This window comes from Ornithorhynchus anatinus, chromosome 1 (assembly GCF_004115215.2).
Source record: "Ornithorhynchus anatinus isolate Pmale09 chromosome 1, mOrnAna1.pri.v4, whole genome shotgun sequence".
NCBI classification, from domain to species: Eukaryota; Metazoa; Chordata; class Mammalia; order Monotremata; family Ornithorhynchidae; genus Ornithorhynchus; species Ornithorhynchus anatinus.
Genome location: NC_041728.1, coordinates 27,461,636 through 27,476,485, shown reverse-complemented (window position 1 = coordinate 27,476,485; position 14,850 = coordinate 27,461,636). Strand labels below are relative to the sequence as shown.

Below are 14,850 nucleotides of genomic sequence, written 5' to 3'. Positions count from 1 at the left end.
AGCGGAAAGAGCGCGGGCCTGGGAGTCGGGAGATCTGGGTTCTAATCCCGGTCCCGCCACTTGCCTCTACGATCTCGCGATTCACTTCGCTTCCGTGCGCCTCACCCTGCTCACCTACAAAACGGGGATTCAAAAGCCGACTTCTCCCTCCGGTTTGGACCGTGAGCCCCATGTGGAAGAGGGACTGCGGCCGACCGGTCCTCAGTGTACCGGAGTTGAGTACAGTGCTTGGCACCGAGTAAGCGCTCCACCAATACCGCAGTTATCACCGTGATTATGGGGCAGAAGAGCTGGCGACGCAAATATCCTGCTGAAAACGCCCGCCGAGACAGTCGAAGGACGCCGTGATAATAATGTTGGTACCTGTTAGGCGCTTACTATGTGCCGAGCGCTGTTCTGAGCGCCGGGGGAGACACGGGGGGGGATCGGGTCGTCCCACGTGAGGCTCGCCGGTAATCCCCATTTTCCAGACGAGGTCACGGAGGCCCAGAGAAGTGAAGTGACTCGCCCACAGTCACACAGCTGACCAGCGGCAGAGCCGGGAGCCGAACCCTTGACCTCCGACTCCGAGGCCCGGGCTCTCTCCACTGAGCCCAAAACTGATGACGGTTGCCACCGAGGGCCAGACCTACGCTCCTCTACTGATAAGAATTATTTTTCAGAAGACACAAGAATACTTGGCATGGAATTCAATCCAGCCAAACTGGAATTTAAACCAGGCCGATGATCTTTCTCTGTGATGGACAGGGCCACAGAACCTTACGGACATGTGGGCGTGCATACAGATGCATACATGATAGTACTAATAATAATTCAGGTATCTGCTGAGCGCTTGTCGCGTGTGCCCAGCACGGCGCGGAGCGCCGGGGTGGATACAAGCAAATCGAATCGGGCACCGTCCCCGTCCCACTTGGGGCTCACAGTCTTACTCCCCCCATTTTACCGACGGGGCGACTGAAGCACAGAACTCAAGTGACCTGCCCAAGGTCACACATACGCCAAAAAACCTAAATAATCAGCCCCCACCGGCCCGCGTAAAAGACAGTCTTCGGCAGGTTAACTGATCCATCGACCGTACTTACTGAGTGTTCACCAGGTGCAGGGCAGTGTACTAAGGCAAAAGGAGAAAGTCTTCTCTACATGCATTTTCCCACTAATATTCATTCATTCGCTAGTATCTATTGAGCGCTTACTACGTGCAGAGCGCTGTACTGAGCGCTTGGTTACCCCCCCCCCCCCCCGTTTCACAAACGAGGCAACCGAAGCACAGAACTCCAGTCCGAGGTCACACGTACGCCAAAAAACTTAAATGATCGGTACCCGCCGCTCCACGTAGAAGACGGTCTTCAGCAGGTTAATCGATCGATCGACCGTATGATATCCAATACTCCTCCTCAAATTCGCTCCCCCAGACGCCTCGCCTCGACGCGATCCCTTCCGCCAGTTCCCAAGTAAACATCGCTCGCCTCTGGTTCGGAGTTTCCCGGGAGCGTCGCTCTATCTCAGGGACCGCGGTGATATTTCCGCCAAGTTACACAGCCGAGAAGGAGGAGGAGGGTCCCCGCCGCGGGCTTACCGAAGCTGGAGCTGCGACTCCACCAGAAAGCACAAGAACTTCTGTCCGCACAGGTCAGACGTGATGAACGCTTTGGAGGCCTGAGAATTCTTCTCCCTTCGGATAAGGAAGCGAAAGGAGGCGCCGTCAGCGTCGAGGGTCGGTGCCGGGGGGGGGGGGGGGCGGGAGCCGACCGGGACCCGGCTCCGGAAGGAGGGGAAATCCCGGAGGAGGGGCCGCGGGACTTCGAGCTCGGGGAGGGGGCCTGCCTGCCCCTGCCGCCCCTCCTGCCCCTCCGGACGCCAGCGTGGCCTCGTGGATAGAGTCCAGGGTTCTAATTCCGCTCCGCCGGTCGTCCGCCGGGTGACCTCGGGCGAGTCCCCGGGCCTCGGGTCCCCCGTCTGGAAAATGGGGATTGAGACCGAGCTTCCTCCCGGCTGAAGGGAGCAGGGTGTCTCCCCTTCCTCTCCTCCCCGAGGCCTCCCTCCCCCTCCCTCCGGCTCCCTCCCTTTTCGAAGAAATGGGGTTCGTTAAGCGCCTCCCGTATTCCAGGAGCCGTGCGCTAAGCACCGGGGTGGAGACGAGCTAGTCGGATCATACGACGCCCCTGTCCCGCACGGGGCCCGGGGGTCTCCGTCCCCGCTTTGCAGACGAGGCGGTGAAGCGACGTGGCCCAAGTCGCGCGGCAGACGAGCGGCGGGGCCGGGGTTGGAAGCCGGGTCCTTCGGACTCCCAGGCCCGCGCTCTATCCGCTAGGCCGCGCTGCCAACCGACACTCTCGCCGCGATCCTCCGGTACACGGCTCGACGCGAGAGCGATCTGGACCCCGGCGCCTCGCGGAAGCTCGTTCGAACGAACCTACCGAGGGTTTACACCGTGCGGAGCCCTGTACTAAGCGCTCGGGAGGGGACGAGAGAACGATCACGGGACACACGCCCTGCCCGCCCCGAGCTGCCAATCCACCCGCCCGTCTTCCAGACGGAAGAGTCTCCGCAGGACCGACCGGGGAGGGGGAAGCGCCGGACCTCGCGTTGGCGACCGCTTCGGTCCAGAGGTGGTCGAGGCACAGTTCTGGGACGATGGGCTCCGTCTCCGGGGCGAGGAAGGAGTCGCCGGGATTGCTGGTCGGGGAGTGGGAGACGCTCTGCCTCTTCGGGGAGTGGGTGAGGCTCGTGAAGTTGGATCTCTGCGGCCCCGAGAACGAGCGCACCCCCGGTGCGGGAGAATAGGAGCGGCTGCGGAGACCCAAAGCCGCAACGCGTCACTCGGAGACGGGGCGCGACGACCGTTTCGGACGAAGACAGCCACCACCGTGGAATTTCTTAAGCGCCCGCCGGGTGCCAGGCGCCAGCGGAGGCGCCGGGGTAGACACGAGGTGATCGGGTTGGACACGGTCCCCGTCCCGCCCGGGGCTCACGGTCTCCGGCCCCGTCCTACAGACGGGGTTAGCGAGGCCCAGAGAAGCGAAGCGACCCGGCCAGGGTCACGCGGCAGACAAGTGGCGGGGGCGGGATTAGAACCCCGGTCCTTCCGGCTGCCAGATCGGGGCTCCGTTCGCTAGACCGTGTCGCTTCTCTATCGTATCGATCTTTTCGGTCAACCCCAGCCGACCCGTCGGTGCTATCTCCCGAGCACCCCCTACGTGCAGGGCACTGTACTAAGCACTCGGGGGGATACGAGACAGCGAAATCAGCAGAAGCGCTTCCCACGCGCGACGGACTTACAGTCCGGGGGGGGGGGGGGGGGGGGGGGGGGAGAAAGGTGCTAATGTCAATAAATAAGCAACCGATCATCTGTCGACGACTGAAGCGGCACGGCCTAGCTGCTGGAGCCCGGGCCCGGGAGTCAGAAGGTCACGGGTTCTAATCCCAGCCCCGCCACCTGTCTGCCGTGTGACCCCGGGCAGGTCGCTCCGCTTCTCTGGGCCTCCGTTCCCCCGTCTGTAAAACGGGGACTCGGACCGGGCCCTCCGTGGGACGAGGGGCGTGTCCAACCCGATTAACCTGCATCTCCCCCCAGCGCTCAGAACAGCGCCAGGCACAAAGCGAGCGCTTAACGAATACCAATATCATTACTCTCTAAAGATCCGTCCCCGACGGTAATAACCGTGGCATCTGTTAAGCGCTGACTACGTGCCAGGCACCGTACTGAGCGCTGGGGTGGATACGGGCAAATCGGGACCCCGGTCCCACGTGGGGCTCGCGGTCTCGACCCCCATCCTGCGGAGGAGGAGGCTGAGGCCCAGAGCGGCGCCGCGACTCGCCCGAGGCTCCGCGGCAGACAAGCGGCGGGGCCGGGATGAGAACCCGTGACCTCCGGACTCCCAGGCCCGGGCTCCCCCGGCTACGCCGCGCCCTCGGGGCGTGAGGGTTGGGTGGCGGGCCCGGGCGGCACCCACCTGAGGGCCGCCATATTGGAAATAGACGGCGAGCGCGAGTGCAAGCCGGGTGACGCCGTGGAGCGACTCTGGCTGTGGATGGAGGAGTAATTCTGGAAAGGGGAGGCGGCGGGCGAGTCCCCCTTGGAGAGGCTTCTCAGGTGCGCCGTCAGGGAGCTGTTGGTGGCCAGGTGCTGCGGGGTGACCCCGGGCTCGGAGAATTTCAGAACCACGTTCTGTTCCTTGGGGCGGGGAGAGAGAAGAAAAGAGCGGGCTTTTTTCCTCAAAATTACCTCAAACGATCGAGGCGGCCCCCTCTCCCACGGCCTCCCCCAGGTCTGGAACTCCTCTCCCCTTCACACACGACAGACCCGCCCGCGCGCCCCCCCCCCCCCCCCCCCCGCCGTATTAAAATCGCATTGCTCCCGACAGGCCTTCCCCAACTCAACCCTCCCTCTTCCCACCCCCTCGCCTTTCCGCCTCGCCAACGCCCCCGGACCCACGTCGTCACCCTCGCCGTGGTATTCGTCGAGCGCCTGCCGCGTGCCCCCCACGGTACTAAGCGCCGGGGCGGATAGGGGCAAACGGGGTGGGACACGGTCCCTGCCCCACGGGGGGCTCGCGGTCCCCACCCCCCTTCGGCCGACGAGGAAGCCGAGGCTCCGAGGCGACCCGCCCCAGGTCACGCAGCCGACGAGCGGCAGAGCCGGGAGGAGGCTCTCCCAGGCGCTCGGTTCTCGGCGCCCGGCAGGGCGCCCGGCGGACGAGCGGCAGAGCCGGGATCGGACCCCCCCCGGGCGCTCAGCTCAGTGCTCGGCACCCGGCGGGCGCTCGGTAAAGACGACCGGCCCGTCACCGAGCGGCGGGGGGGGGGGGGGGGGAACGGCGCCACGGAGAGGCGGCCGACCCCAACGAGCCAGCGGTGGAGAGGGAGCGGCCGGGGAGAGGGCGGCCACGGCAGGACCTCACCTCTGGTTTTACTCGACGCAGAGCCCAAATCGAATGCGAGCCCTGGACGGCGTCGTACGTCATGACGACGGAGGGGTCCGCGTTGAGGAAAACGATTCTCACGGAGCCGTCCGCCACGTACCGTACCCGCGACGGGCCGAACGGGCCTAAGGGGAGAGGGAAGGTGATGAGCGCCAACCCGGACTTCGGGAAAAGAAGGAGAAGGACTACGGGCTCGAGGTTTTTATAGCCGAGTGGTCGCCCGGATGACTAAAACCCAACAGAAATCCCGTCCCGATGACTAGAATGAACGGAAATCCCGTCCCAGTGACTAAAATGAACAGAAATCCTGTCCCCGAGGATTCTTGACCCTACAGATAAGGAAGTCCACCTGTAGAATAACTGGAATAATAATTATTACGGTACTCGGCCCAACGGAAAGAAAGAGCGCGGGCTTGGGAGTCAGAGGTCACGGGTTCCAATCCCGGGCTCCGCCGCCGGTCAGCTGTGTGACCTGGGGCGAGTCACGTAACCTCTCTGTGCCTCGGTCACCTCACCCGTCGAATGGGGATTAAAAAACCGTGAGGCCCACGTGGGACCGCCTGATCACCTTGAATCCCCCAGCGCTTAGAACGGCGCTTCGCACGTAGTGAGCGCCTAACAGATACCACGATCTACCTACTTGTTAAGCACTCACCATGTGCCGGGCACTGTTCTAAACACTAGAGCGGAGACAAGTTGATCAGGCCGGACACAGTCCCTGTCCCACATGGGACTCACACCCTTCACCTTACAGGTCTCACGGATGAGGTCGCTGAGGCCCAGAGAAGCGACGTGCCTGGCGCAAGGTCAAGCAGACTCGTGGCAGGGCCGGGATTAGAACCCAGATCCTCCTGGCGCTCTATCCACGAAGCCATGTCGATTCTACTCGCCTTAAACTAGTGCGGGCAGAACAAAGTATTCTCGGTTCTGAGGTCTGGACGGGTTGACCTTCCAGCTCTAGGCTAAAAATCACAACAGAAACCTTCCGAGGACCACCAGGGAAGCAGCGCGGCTCAGCGGAAAGAGCCCGGGCTCGGCAGTCAGGGGTCGTGGGTTCTAATCCCCACCCCGCCACTGGTCCGCTGTGTGACCCCGGGCAAGACGCTTCACTTCTCTGGGCCTCGGTGACCTCATCTGTAAAAGTGGGGATTAAACAACGTGAGCCCCACGTGGGACAACTCGACGACCCTGTATCTCCCCCAGCGCTCAGAACGGCGCTCGGCACATAGTAAGCGCTTAACGAGTACCGTGATTATCATCACTGAACCCCTTCCTGATGTCTAACGGTTACTTCCAGCGCTCTGCCGACTTTCACGTTACCTACCTGCTTCCCCTCTCTAACCGAAGTTGGTTTCGGCCGTCCCAGATCAAACGGTGTTAAAAAAAAAAAAAAAAGCGCTCGACTCTCAAACGTTCCACCCGGTATTTTCCGCTTCACCCGCCAGCCCCATCACGCTCTCGCTCAGCGTGCTATCTCTCGCTTCGTTCTATCCTAACGCTTCAGCGTAATAATAATAATTGCGGCATCTGTTCTACGCTCTCTGTGTGCCAGGCACCGTTCTGAGCGCCGGGGCGGATACGGGGTCATCGAGTTGTCCCAGGTCGCAAGCAAATCCGGTTGGACCCAGTCCCGGTCGCGACATGGGGCTCGCGGTCTTCATCCCCATGTGGTCGCTGAGGCCCAGAGAAGCGAAGCGACTCGCCCGGGCAGCGGACAAGTGGCGGAGCCGGGATTAGAGCCCAGGTCCTTCGGACTCCCGGGCCCGGGTTCCAGCCACTAGGCCACGCTGCCTCTTCTCTCTCCAGAGAAGCAGCGTGGCTCAGTGGAAAGAGCCTGGGCTTGGGAGTCGGAGGTCATGAGTTCGAATCCCGGCTCCGCCACTTGTCAGCCGTGTGACTGTGGGCGAGTCGCTTCCCTTCTCCGGGCCTCAGTTGCCTCATCTGTAAAATGGGGATTAAGACCGTGAGCCCCACGTGGGACATCCTGATTCCCCTGTGTCTCCCCCAGCGCTTACAACAGTGCTGGGCACCCAGTAAGCGCTTAACGAATACCGACATTATCATCATCACCATTATAATGATGAAGCCCAACCGGCCGGATTGCAGGATCTACTGGTTCACGGAGGCGGTGGGGTGAGGGACTGATGACTTCCCCGTTACGTACATCACTGGGCCACGAGAAGCAGCACGGCCTAGCAGATAGCGCACGGGCCTGGGAGTCAGAGGGACCTGGGTTCTCGCCCCGGCTCGGCCGCTTATCTGCCGGGTGGCCCTGGGCAAGTCACCTCACTCCTCAGTGACCAAATGGGGATGAAGACCGTGAGCCCCACCTGGGGCGGGGACCGGGTCCGAACCCGATGACCTCGCGGCTACCCCGGCGCTCCCGGCACATAGTAAGCGCTTCCCGGATCTGTCAGCTGTGTGACCGCGGGCAAGTCACTTCACTTCTCCGTGCCTCGCCGACCTCATCCGTCCAACGGGGATGAGGACCGGGAGCCCCACGTGGGACGACCCGTATCTCCCCCGGTGAGCGCTTAACAAATACCGACATTATCGTTATTAAACACCATTAGGAAGAAGAATCCGGGTCCCTCTGACTCCCGGGCCCGTGCTCCACCCACTAGGCCCTGCCGCTGCTCACGGAGTAGGCGCTTACCAAATACCGCCGCCGTTACCGTCAGGACCGTTATTACTTACTCACCTCCAGATTTACACACCAGAGGAGTGATTTCATCCAGGGGATGCAGCATGCTGAACATGGTGGGTAACGGTTCTCTAGCAAAACGCAACGGACACGGTTACCGGCCAGACGCATCGCACGCGGCTTCCCTTATCCCCGCTGGAGTCGACCGCCAGAACGGTGCATCGGATCAAGGCCTCCCGACTCCCCAGACGACCTAGCCTTCCTCCACCCTCTCGCATTCCCGGCTCGCCATCTCCTCTCCGACCCCTGAGCTCCGACTCTTCTCCACCCTTCCCGACCCTCTCGCCTCCGCGCTCCTTCCCCGAGTGGCCTTCTTCCCCGCTTTTTCCTGCCAGAATCCAAAGCCGATCGAGAGGCGGCGGCGAGCAGGCAAGTCGACGCCGGCAGGGTGGGAAACGAGAAGGGAGGAGAGAGAGCTCTCCCCGAAGCAGAATTTCCTCCTCGAATCCAACAGATGACGACTCAGCCCTTGCTTTAGAGCCTTACCGCAGGCCCGTCTCCTCCAAGAAGCCTTCCCTAAGCCCCCCTTTCCTCTTCTCCCGCTCCCTTCTGCGTCCCCGACTCGCTCCCTTTATTCACCCCTCCCTCAGCCCCACCTCACTTATATACACACCTCTGATTTCCTGATTTATATTAACCTCTGCTCCCGCTTTAGACTTTTAGCTCGTTGCGGGCAGGGTTTGCGCCTGTTGACTGTTCTGTTGCACTCCCCCGGGTGCTTAGTACAGTGCTCTGCACACGGTAAGGACGCAATAAATACGACGCTCGATGAACGAATGACCGGTTCTGCTAAAACTAACAGCGGTGACTTTTCTAAGCACAGCTTTTTTTCTCCCGGCCCCCGGACCGGACACGTGGCGGGGGAGTCCACGACGTCAGGGGTGAGGGCTCGAGGGATCATATTTCTACGGTGCTTTCCGATCCCCCGCCGGAAAATACTTCGAGAAAATGACGGAGAGGAAGAAAGGTGCTAAGACACAGCCGGATCTGTTGCCTCGGATGAAGTGGGGGAGGTTGGGGGTGTCTGTCAGAGCAGAGGCTCAGCTGATCAGTGAAAAACGCAAACCTGGGAGGGCTGGCAGGAGCTTCGTGCGCACAACTGGTCCGTTCAAACAACAAACCATACTTGGTGGGCCAAACATTTGCAACCTAGAAAGCCCGTCGGTTTGACACGGCAAAAAGAGAGGAAAAGAAGAGTTAAGCCCCTCAGCATCATTACGCGGTTTCCCAGAAACAAATAAGAATAATAACGGTGGTATCTGTTAAGCGCTTACTGTGTGCATAGTAAGCACGGGGGGGGATACGGGGTCATCAGGTTGTCCCACGTGAGGCTCGCAATCTTAATCCCCATTTTACAGATGAGGCCCAGAGAAGCGAAGTGACTTGCCCACAGTCACACAGCTGACAAGCGGCAGGGCCTGGATTCCAACCCATGACCCCTGACTCCCAAGCCCAGGCTCTTTCCACTGAGCCACGCTGCTTCTCGTATTTTCTTCACATTCTTTGTGGGGTGGCGCCGGGGTAGATACGAGGTTGTCAGGTTGGACCCGGTCCACGTCCAACATGGGCCTCACGGTCTTAATCCCCGTTTTGCCGACGAGGGGACTGAGGCCCCAGAGAAGTGAACTGACCTGCCTAAGGTCACCCAGCAGACGAGGGGCAGAGCCGGGATTAGAACCCAGGTCCATCCTGACGCCCGGGCCCGGGCTCTATCCGCTAGGCCTCGCTGCTGCCCGTTAAATTTCTTCACGTTCAATAATTTGTTTTGTTTTGTTGTCTCTCTCCCCCTTGGAGACCGTGAGCCCGCTGTGGGACAGGGATTGTCTCTATCTGTTGCCGAAGTGTATATTCCGAGTGCTTAGTACAATGCTCCGCACACAGTAAGTGCTCAATAAATACGACTGAGTGAACAAATGAAAGGACATAAAGCAGTGTGGCCGAGTGGAAACAGCGCGGGCCTGGGAGTCAGAGGACCCGGGTTCTGATCCTGGCTCCGCCTCTTGTCTGCCGTGTGACTCCGGGCAAGTACTTACCTTTGCTGTGACTCGGTTACCTCGTCTGTAAAACGGGAACTGAGACTGTGAGCCCCGTGTGGGACCTAAGTATCTCGTATCTACCCCAGCACTTAGTACAGTGCTCGGCACATAGTAAACACCAAACAAATACCACAATAATAACAATTAGTATAACTACTATTGCCATTTAAAAGTGCTGAAGAAGAGTAAGCTACCTACTGCACATATATTTTATTTCTTATTTTCCAAAGTACCTCGGATCGATCTAAACAAAGACAAAACCACCATTTTTTCATCAACAGAACTAAAGGTTTTTTGAAAAAGCCTCACACAATTATACTTTTGAACAGAAGAGCCCCGAATCAACACCCTGAAAAGCAATACCTAACTATTCATTCCTCCCCGGTTGTTCTTTCCTTTCCTCGGAAAAATAAACGAGGATTAAAACGGTTTCTAAGTACGTGGTGGGTTTCCGGATTTCAGCTATCACACTCTTTTACGCTATTCTGCCCCAAAGGTCAAGCACCGAGACTCTTCCAAACCCACCATCCAATCTCCTCCAGTGAACTTTTGGAAAAAGACGAAAGCGCTAGTGAAGAATTAAGGAAGCTTTACCTGAAAAGGTAAGGAAGCGATATAATCTTTTCCCTCGATGCTATGGACGTTTACGCATGAGCTCTGTAGTATGCATATACATTTTTCTACTTCGTCGTTACCTGAGATGAAAAAATCAACCGGAGGTTAGAATGCCGCACCCAGCGTCGACCCCTGAAGCAACACTAGGACACCGCACCACGAAAATACCAACCAGGTCGAACATCAGAAGCAGAGGGGCCTAGGGAAAAGCTGGGAGTCAGAAGGGCCCGGGTTCTAACCCCTGCTCCGCCCCTCACCTGCTGTGTGACCTTGGGCAAGTCATTTCACTTCGCGGGCCCTCAGGGACCTCAACCGTAAAATGGGGGATGGAGACTTTTTAATCCCGTGTGTCCAACCTGATTGGCTCGGATCCATCCCGGCTCATAGCGAGTGCTTAACAGATACCATTCAAAACCAGAACCGAAAAAAATCAGGACACGACGAGCTGATGGGGGAAAAAACAAATCAGAGAACAGCACCCGAATCCAGCGGAGGTGGAGTTCGTTTTGCGGTTACGGCAGACTAGCCGGTGAAAGCAGTCACCCCCTCTGGACTGTAAGCTCGCTGTGGGCAAGGAACGCGTCTACCGTTCTCACACACTGCTTTATTTGTAGTCTCCCGGGTGCTTAGTAGTGCTCTGCACCCAGTAAGCGCTCGATAACTACAACGGATTGATTGCTCAGATGAGTCGCATCCCCCTCCCAACCTCACTGCTAACTTCTCCCTCTCCTCCGGCTCCTTCCCCTCTGCCTCCGAGCACGCTCAAGCCTCCCCCTCCTAAAAAAAAGCTCTCTCTCGACATCCCTGCCACGTCGCTTCTCCGGCCCGTTTTCCTCCGCCCATTCCTGTCCAAACTCCTTACCGAACCCCTCGCTCTCCAACTCTCCTCCACCCCCTGCAACGGACTTTCTGCTCTCCTCGTTCGGCCGAGACCATACTCGCCCACAACTCCGGTGACCTCCTTTTGACCAAGTCGCCTAACGATAACCGACAGAGACTGCGGTGTTTCTTGAGTGCTTACTGTGAGCCACGTACCGAATTCAGTGCCAAATAATCAAAATAATGATCAGGTACGATCTGGGGCTCGCCCGTCTAGGTAGGAGGGAGAACAGGTGTCAAATCTCCCAGCCCCTCGGCCCTCACGTACATATCTGTCATTTATTTGTTTATATTGATGTCCGCCTCCCCCCTCTAGATTGTAAACTCGTTGGGGCAGGGAACGTGCCTGTTTCTTGTCGTACCGTACTCTTCCAAGTGCTCGGTACAGTGCTCTGATGACCGAACGAATAGATGAACGAATAAATCTCCATTCTGCAAAATTTAAGCGACTCGCCCAACATCACACGGCGGAAGAGAAGCGACGTGGCAACGGACATTGTACGTGGGGAGGAAACGCAATAAATCCCATCGGAACGTAAAACAAAATTCCTAACGCAATAAACTTACCGTTGGCTTCTTCGGATTTATCCTGAGAGACGATGAAGTCACACCACAGTGCCTACGATCGAAACAGGTAAGCAACCGCTTATCGGCGATCGGATTAGAAAACAAATAAAAAAATGTCGCCGGCTCCTCCACCATCCTTACGAACCTATCTGTAACTTCGGTCCATGTCTGGAATTCATTTCTCGATGTTACCGTCTCCCCCTCTAGACCGTAAGCTCACCGCGGGCGGGGAATGTGTCTATCATCCTATTGTACTCTCCAGAGCGCTTCGTACGGTGCTTTGAGTCAGCAAGCGCTTCATCAACGCAACCGAGTGAATCCGGGCACATCATTAAGCCGGGAACAATAAGAATAATTTTTCTGTTCGCCCGTTTCACTCCAATCTTCTTTCACCCTGACTGAGTCACAGCTGTGTTATATGAATATCTTGCAGTAGAGTGGGTAGACACGCTCCTCGCCCACCGGGAGCTTACAGACTCCAGACGGTTTTCTCCCAAGTCTCCTAGAAGGCAGGGAACCCGTTATTTTCACCCTAAATGAACTATCCAGCTTTCTCCAGCCAATTCCCAGGAACGCCACCGTCCCGAGAAAGCAGGAGGGAAGATCTCCCGTTCCCTTCCGCGTCGCCCTGGCTCGCTCCCTTAATTCATCCCCCTTCCCGGCCCCCCCGCACTGATGTACCCATCTACAATTTTATTTATTTCTATTAACGTCTGTCTCCCCCTCTAGACCGTTAGCTCGTCGCGGATAGGGAACGTGTCCGCCGTATCGTGCTCTCCCAAACGCTCGGAACGGTGCTCTGCACACAGTAAGCGCTCGCTCCATACGATCCATCGACTGACTACCTTCTGTTCCACTTGAAATGCAGGTATCTGCTGGGCCTCCTTCCCGTACAGGCCCGTTTGGTCTGTCTCGTCTAGGTCCGGGGTGGAGAGGCGGGGATCGGGCCTATCCACTCGACTGGACTGGATTCTCCCAAGCACTTAGCACAGTGCTCCGCACACGGTACCGGCTCGGTCAACACCCCTGACGGACGGACTCGTTGAGCACGTAGTCGATATGCCTACGAACTGACACGCGGCCATTCGAAGGCTAAAACTGGGAGACGGTCAACGGTGGCGCGAAGGAAACAAACAGGAGATTGTCCTCGGAAAACCACCAAGCTTCCCCTTTCCTCTTCTCCCACTCCCTTCCGCGTCGTCCTGACCTGCTCCCTTTATTCGTCCCCCCTCCCGGCCCCACACCGCTCACGTCCCTCTCCGTCACTGATTCATTTCCATTCGTCGTCCGTCTCCGCCTCTAAATTGCCAGCTCGTCGCGGGCAGGGAAGGTGTCCGCCGTTCTGTCGTGCTCTCCCAAATGCTTAGCAGAGCGCTCTGCACACAGTAAGCGCCCGATAAATACGACTGAATGAACGAATAAGCCCCCGGTGATCAACCAGGTAGCCGACCCACCCCCCTGGGCCTTGCGGTCACCATGCTGGACTTCGAACCGGCCTCCCTGCCCACCTCCAATGACGCTGCTGTGCTGAACTCTCCCAGGCGCTCAGTACGGAGCTTCGCACACAGTAAATCCGATCGAACGGATGAGGCCGAGGGAGCGTGGGAGAGGGGGAAAGGAAAAGGATTCCCCCGCGCGCGCGAGTGGGTAAATTCTCCCGCTAGAATGCAAGCTTCTCGAGGGCAGGGCTCCCGTCTTTTCATTCTAATTACGGTCTCTCCTTTCTGCGGCGTCTGTGCCCTTCGGACCTGTGACTCTGGGGACTTGGTATCCGGCCTCAGCCCTTATGCAGAGATTTCTATATGAAAATAGATTATCAATTCTTTCTTCACGTGTGTCTCCCCCTCTGGTCTGAAAGCCCGTTGGGCGGGCGGAGGACGTGCCCATCGGCTCTCTTGTATTCATTCGTGATAATCATAATTATGGCACTCGCTACACGCTTACTACGCGCCAAACACTGGGGTAGATATGAGTTAATCAGGCTGGACACAGTCCCTGCTCCACGTGGGATCTAAGACTCGGGGGCAGGGGATATATCTATTTATTGTAATAGTGTAATAATAACGATGGCATCCGTTAAGCGCTTACTATGTGCGAAGCACTGTTCTAAGCGCTGGGGAGGACACAGTGCGATGAGGTGGTCCCGTGGAGTCTCCCAGGCGCTCAGTACAGTGCTCTGCACATAGTAAGCGCTCGATAAAACCCACACTGAACGAATGAACGGGGGGCACACACTCTGAATCGCCACATTTTACGGACGAGGTGACGGAGGCACGGAGAAATGAAGTCACTTTCCCCAGGTCGCGGAGCAAACAGGTGACGGAGCTGGGATCGGACCCGCTCGTTCATTCCACCGTATTTACCGAGCGCTTACTGTACGCAGGGCACTGTACTAAGCGCCAGGGAGACTACGCTATAACAACAGACGGATATGTTCCCCGGCCCCAGCGAGTCTTAGATGCCGGTGACTGTGAGTGCCACACAGTAGGCCGCCGAATAAACGCCGGGGGCGAGGTCTTCAAACTCGCCGGCGGCCCGGGCCCTGCCAGTCCCCCCAGGCGACCCCGACCCAGCCGGTGGTGTGCACCGAGCACCGTGCCGAGCGCCTGGGAGAGTCCGACGTCACCGAACGGACACGCTCCCTCTCCACGAGAAGCTTACGGCCTGCCGTCGAGTTGTCTCCCGTACCTGGAGAACGGGGCTGTCCACCGTAAAGGCTTTGTAGACGGCGGACGCCTGGCTCTTGCTCCCTTTGCTCCAGATGACCACGTTTCCGGCCACGTACAGCTCTTCGTCGTACTCCACCTCTTCTCCGGCCTCGCTCACCCCTCTGCGTAAGTGCCAGCTCTCCTGGAAAGAGAAAGAGCTGACCGGCTCCGTCCGTCACGGGGCCTCCGTGAGGAGTCGGGGAAACCCGGCGGAGATCTTTGGCCAGGGATCGGGGACCGGGAGCGCTCTAGCACGGAAGATACGCCAGGGAGAGGAATGGGGGCGGGGAAAAAAAAGGCACGCCGGTGGGAAAATGTAAAAAGGTGACCATTCCACACAAGGAACCAGGAAAAATTTCTTCGGGGGGGGGGGGGGGGGGGTGTAGCGTCCAGCTGTCTCTGGCGTCGGAAACGACATC

The 14,850-nt window shown here is 58.4% G+C and overlaps 1 protein-coding gene across 2 annotated transcripts in view; it reads right to left on the bottom strand.

The window, feature by feature from the left end:
- The window catches only part of ANAPC1 (anaphase promoting complex subunit 1), a 97,362-nt gene that overhangs the window by 77,180 nt on the left and 5,332 nt on the right, over positions 1-14,850 (bottom strand). The window contains exons 3-11 of one of the 2 annotated variants that reach the window (XM_029061318.1): positions 14,412-14,573; positions 11,724-11,775; positions 10,257-10,357; positions 8,693-8,775; positions 7,624-7,697; positions 4,902-5,047; positions 3,954-4,174; positions 2,581-2,790; positions 1,577-1,672 (exon numbers count right to left, since the gene is read on the bottom strand). In XM_029061318.1, coding sequence (XP_028917151.1) covers positions 1,577-1,672; positions 2,581-2,790; positions 3,954-4,174; positions 4,902-5,047; positions 7,624-7,697; positions 8,693-8,775; positions 10,257-10,357; positions 11,724-11,775; positions 14,412-14,573 — 1,145 coding nt within the window. The remainder of the gene's footprint in view (positions 1-1,576; positions 1,673-2,580; positions 2,791-3,953; positions 4,175-4,901; positions 5,048-7,623; positions 7,698-8,692; positions 8,776-10,256; positions 10,358-11,723; positions 11,776-14,411; positions 14,574-14,850) is intronic. The other variant, XM_029061328.1, reaches the window with a different exon arrangement.